The 6303-nt window shown below is 38.0% G+C and overlaps 1 protein-coding gene across 1 annotated transcript; it reads right to left on the bottom strand.

Moving 5' to 3' along the window:
- Positions 1–3993: 3993 nt before the first annotated feature.
- Positions 3994–5464, bottom strand: LOC127007173 (uncharacterized). The gene is made up of 3 exons (XM_050877890.1): positions 5191–5464; positions 4643–4835; positions 3994–4106 (listed from the first exon to the last, which is right to left on the bottom strand). The coding sequence occupies exons 1-3, from the start codon at positions 5194–5196 to the stop codon at positions 3994–3996; spliced, it is 312 nt and encodes a 103-aa protein (XP_050733847.1). The 5' UTR covers positions 5197–5464.
- Positions 5465–6303: the final 839 nt, after the last annotated feature.

Raw genomic sequence — 6303 nt, 5'->3', positions numbered from 1 at the left:
TTTCCTAAAAATAAAAAAAAAACCTTCAACTGTGACCGAAATCTTGCTGAACTCAACCTTTCACCTAGAATCATTTAACTTGTTACAATGAACATGAAAAATAAATAAGCCATATAAAAAAATACTTCTATTTAATTTTTGCTCTAAAATTCATAAAGTTTCAAGCCGTGCTCTGAAAACTGTTACGCACAGATCGTTTAGGTAGAGCTTTTATTATTGCGACAGAGAAAGACAGGACAGACACACAGCCAGATAGAGACAGAGGGAGGTGAAATAAGTCACAGGTTATCTGAAAAATAAGTTAGGAACGACACGACTGACTTTTGCAGCAGCTGCTGCCTATGAATCTGTTCAACCCTTTGTCAGTGCCGGTGCTGGAAAAAGTTGGGGCACAAAGGGAACAAAGAAACGTCCAACACTGCCACGACCGTGTTCAAACAGAGATCGAGCCATTTGCACCAGCACCTAATTAACAAAGATCAAACACAGTACTGAGGCAAGTCACTTGTATCAAAATGGCAACGAAATCCTAGACCCATAACACGAACCTTACAAAAGAAGTCAGGAGATACTTGCTCAGCACTTTATACAATGAGATCAAAACAGTTATTCATGCCAACTGTTTACAAAGAGATTCACCCTATAAACTAACATCGATACACTTCACAAAGATTTTGTCAACACACTGACATTTGATTTCATTATTTCACTTTTACTGGATCAAGTCTACCACTACTTCTGCGAGTCCCCACATCCACACGCACACGCACACCCACACCCACACAGTGCAAACAAGTAAGCTGAGCTCTCCATTGATGACAGTAGCAAAAAATAAGTTTATTCATTTTACGCCGTTAACATGACAAAATATGAAGTAGAGTGAGTAGTAACCCTCGTGCAACAAGGCGAGGGAGGAGGGGAGAATGCAGTTAGTGGGTTAAAAGGGGTAACAGCGCACCGGAGAAAGACAGCAGTGCGAGAATCATTGTGGCAGCAGTGTGGGACAGACGAGCAGATCCGATAAAGAGTGCAGCTAGTGACACGAACAGCTTTCCTCGGTTATGCGTTTGTAAATGTTAGCAGATTTAAATGTATGAACCAAGCTAAGAAAAAATATATGAAACTATAATAATTGTGTGTTTCATGCATACAGTAAAATAGAACACAAGGCATAAGCCAGTAGTTACTTCTTTAATCTATTTTTCCTCTCTCTCTCTCTCTCTCTCTCTCTCTCTCTCTCTCTCTCTCTCTCTCTCTGACGGGTACAAGCTGTGCAGTAACAAAATGCATAACGCACACAACAATAAATCTTCGCAGGGGCAACACGCACAGAAAATACTGAGATCAGGCTAATAATAACGACGAGTTGAAAGCCTCGCGCATAACTCTGAAAATATAAAAAAATAAAAATAACGAGAAAGAGGGGTTGAAAATGTCTGACCCATATAACGGTGAAAAAACCTGTAGGGCCGGAGCGGAGGAGTTTGTAACTTTTCATTCCTTAGTGGCGTTGAAAACTATTCTAACCTGATGTCTTGTTCCATTTATTCCCTTCGGTTGTTCATACATTCCATTTTTTACCTCGTCCATATGGAACACATACATACACACACACACACACAACAGAGAGAGAGAGAGAGAGAGAGAGATGTCACATACATAAATACAATCACTTACATATACACGTTTGTACACATTATGGGACGTTAACCCTTTATCAGGCACTCATTGAAATCGGAGTTATATCATAATAAAACTATAGTAGGTCAAAAGTACAATAAAATATAAGACACTTTTACTGATGAACAGTTTTTCAAAAATTTAAAAGTCTTGGGGCATTTAACTCCACCCGAAGTGACTACAAACGGTAACCTTCCCGGCTCATGTAAACCATGCATGACTGCTGACAGTCACTTGGCCCAGGCCACGGTGAAATGCATTTGAACATATCTTATTATATTATATGACCAAAAAGGCTACACCAGTATTATGTAATAAACAATTTTTATTTACTGAAACTCATATAGACATTTGAAGCTTTATTGAAGCACATAAATGTATTTAATTAATATATTTATATAAAAATATATGCATAATCATGACCCTTCCTCATAAACTTGGCATGAAATTATAATCTTCACAGTTTATAGATCTGTATATTTTCTCACCTAAAGATATGGCAAAAAATAATATATAACAGATCCAGTTTATCCTTGAAAATATGATATGACTAATTTTTAATCACATACCACATTACCATCATAAATAGAAATTACTAGTAGTTTCATCAGAAATATATGCAAATGATTCACATATGTCTCTAACAATGTACTGAACAGAAAAAAAATATTTGTTTCTTGAGTAAATACATTGTTAGGTTGCAGAAAGAAAAAAATAAAACATGAAATGCTTTCCACAAACCCATTACTTCACCTACATGATTCATTAGACTGTTTAGTGAAATCTATTTAGCTTGATGAAAGTCTACAAAGCAGTTATTGGTCTGCTTTAGACATAGGTTTACTTTGCAAACAGAGCAGGCTATGTGTGATCTTATGATGTTACCCTTTCTGCTACAGTGCTTGCAGGTTTGCCTGTCAACTTACATAGGAAATGAAATTTCCTGCTGTCCAGTTTAATGCAGTCTTCTGGGATGGTGACTCTTTGTCCCCTGACTGCAACAGGCATTTCAAAGTCAGGAGCTGAGCTTGAGGAGTCTGAGTTCCTCAAAACTCGACCAAGAGTTGGTTTGGTACACCTTGTGAAGCTAGACACTGCTAGCCTGAATTTCTTGAGAGACATGAATTGAGTCTTCAGTGCCTCACAATCTCTCTTGTAAAGGCCAGGAATTAACAGAGCATGGGTCCAAGACATAGGCAAAGAGCCTTAGATAGTATCTCTTTGACTTCATTGGAGTCCTGTAAAGCTGTACAAGCATGTTACTCTATCAATCCCCCCATATGAGCATTGTACTCTGACACAACAAGGGACAGTCCACCTCCTCCTTCTTCTTCTTTTCCTTGATGTACCGCTGTATCTTCTTCAGTGGGAAGACACCTTTGTCATTTGTTACTAGTGTCACAACCTTATTGTCCTTCCACCTTACTACTAATATCCCATTACTTGAACAATAGTCAAAACAACCTCTTTTGGTTTTAGTGTTTCCCATATATTTAGGTGACATAAGTGGAGGTCTCCCAACTCTATTCTCCCTTGCAGTGCCTGTGTACCTACAGTTATAATGCTTCTTGAGCATATTGGCTAGATGTAGGCTGGTGAAAAGTTGTCTGCATATATAGAACTAGTAGTAGTGCTGGTGATTGTTTTAGCAAGGTCAAAACAACCTTAGTGCTTATCTTTTCACTACTCTCAGCTTGTGTAAGGAAACTGGGTGTGCAGTGAATGTAGTTCCCCTTGATACAAAATAATGTCATGTATAAAACCATCATCACTGGCACGACAGTAGAGTTTGAAACCCCTTGGTTGGCTTAGATTTGATATACTGTCTGAGATTTCCTGCTCTTGTGCCTTTATAACCTACCATAACTTCATCAATGGATTGTTTGGTAGAAGGAGGAACTTGCTGAAATGTTTTTCTAATGAAGTTAAACATTGGTCTGATCTTATAAAACCTGTCATCTGACTCCTCAGCAAACTCATTATCATTGAAATGTATATGTCTTCTCAGGTATTTGAATTGTTTGGATGACATCACATTAGCTACTTGGGGGACTCTTGTCTCATTTGCCCAGTAATCCTCCAAGATGGTAATTCACAAACTCCCATATACAAGAGTATGCCTATGAAGTTCATAATTTCATCCCTGTTAGTGGCAAATGACGTGTTTATGTCTATTTGTTTCACATACAAATTTGTTTGGTAAACAATATGATCTATGACTTCTAAGGAAAAAGCTTCAGGAAATATTCATATGGTGTAGAGATATGATCAGGCTGTGGGTATGGCTTCTCAGGAAGAGGAGGTGGGTATATATCATTTTTTCCCATGACGGTGATGAAGCTGAAGTGGTGTTTTCTTGATCCTTCCATCCTCTCCAGAGTCATCTTCCACATCAGCTATTGCAAGGTTCCTTGTTTGAGAAGAAGCTGCAAATAAATAACAAAAGAATAACATAAAAGCCTTACCTTAATATTCTTACAAAATAAAATAGAAATAAATTACCCTACTTCAGTGGCAAAGATGACTTTGCAAGACTAGCTTACAATAAAGCAAAATGTGTCATACACAGATGCAAATATAGCCTAGTCTTAGCTGAGTACGTATAACTTTTCTTACAATAAAGAGCAAAATATATACGGTTCGTTAACAAATAATTATAACATTACCATTTTCTAACTCTGTCGTAAAACAACAGCTGAATGCATCAATTACAATAATGTACACTATATATAAGTATAAATGAAATTTAAAGTACCGACAGCCAATACGACGATGATTTAAAGCCCATTTAAAAGGGATTTTGAAAGAAAAAAGGTAGCCTATTTAAAGTGTTTAGAAATTATCATCGTAGATTGATGCTTGCATTTGTCACACGCTCAATAATAATAATGATAACTAAAAAGTAGCAATAATAATAATAATAATAACAGCAACAACAACAACAAGAGCAATAACACCTTACCTTTCTGACGCTTGAGCTGGTGGCTAGGCCTGAGTTCATCTTCACTGGAAGAATCCTGGGATAGCACAGGCTCGAAGTCAGGGTCAGCGTCATCATCAGCAGATAGGTCAAGCTCTTGGTCATCATCACTACCAGCAGGGTTGGTTGGTACAATGACTTTGCGGTTTTGACCGTAAAATGAAGTGAGGCTGATCTGTAAGATAAAAAAAAAAAATATTCACTGTGTTATGCGGAACTACGTAATATAGAAATTCAGCTTTAACTCTGACCTCATTATACGAATTTCTTAGTGTATATATATGTATTAATCATAAAAAAATATTATATATGTGTGTAATGACGAGCAAGCGTCAATCCCGAAGCCCCGGGCAAAGTGACCGCCAGCAGTCAAGCATCATGCTCGACGCTCCGGGCATGTTGTCACCAGCAGTCACTTCATATTTCACTACATATTTATCAAAGTAAGTTTATCACTTACCAAAACTTTTTATGTATCATTAGTTAGCACAACTCTTCAACTATCCACAGTAAAGAATACAGACACTTACCGACATTCTGTAGTATGCAGAGACGAGATGAGTGGAGAGCACTCAACGTTAGATGCACCCCGTCTCGAAGCCGATCACACACTGCCGTGTTTGTCTTGCTGCCCAGCCAATAAAAACAAAGGATTCCGTCTGCTTCATGAGTCACAACATAGAAGAGTGTTTTGTGATTGGCTGACGCCCAGAACACATCAGCTTGGAGTTAACGGATATATACGAGGAGGCCGAGAAGATGGCCGTTTTAAGTGACTGTTGACAGTCACTTGCCCGATAAAGGGTTAAAAATAATGAGGTGTATGTATGCAGAGAGGGAGTTAATGAATTTATACTCGGCAAGGCCATAAGAACGTTCTCCAATACTCTTCGTGTCCCGTAAACGCACTTGAATACAAATCGACGCATGAATTTGGCGTGCGTAATAACTCTCGCGCGAAATTCTGCTCTTTCCTTGCCTCGTGCGGTTGGCTGCCAGACGGAAGAATTTTTAGCCGCTGAATGACGGCTTTTCATTTTATTTCAGTCACTTTTTATTTTATTTTATTTGTGAACGCGTATTAAAAAATGTGTGGACCTTTTTCCTTTTTTAATCTTTTTTCCCATCCACGAAACAGGATTTTCAGGTGTAGTATTTTTAAAGCACTTTTTTTATACCGGAGGTTTTTTTTTTTGTAGCTGTGAATGTATTTTCTTTCAAGTTCTCGTTCTGCGGTCCAAACTCCTTCATCCACCTCAAACCGCTTCCAGTCTCCTCACCCTAATGCACTTGGAATATAACAAACCGACTTTAAAGAACGGTGGAAATAATAATAATAAAGTCTTTCCAATGGCTGCTACTCGATGCGCCAAAAGCAATTTGCATTCAACCATTCCGGAAGTCATTCTCGCCCCATTATTTTCTAGGAGAGTTAAAACTATCCTGACCAAGTAAATTATTCATACAGTACATCATAAAACAGGGATGTGCTATCGAATGAAAATTTGATGTGTTAGCAAAAAATCAATGACACATTTGAAATCAGCACCTCAAAACTAGCTAAAAAGCAACCACAAAACCGAGGTCAGTAAAAAGTGTGTTGACCAATGATATAATCAATGAAGGACAGCATCTCTCTCTCT

Source organism: Eriocheir sinensis, chromosome 34 (genome assembly GCF_024679095.1).
Source record: "Eriocheir sinensis breed Jianghai 21 chromosome 34, ASM2467909v1, whole genome shotgun sequence".
Classification (NCBI taxonomy): domain Eukaryota; kingdom Metazoa; phylum Arthropoda; class Malacostraca; order Decapoda; family Varunidae; genus Eriocheir; species Eriocheir sinensis.
The sequence above is the reverse complement of the archived record's forward strand: the minus strand, read 5'-3'. Positions and strand labels throughout refer to the sequence as shown.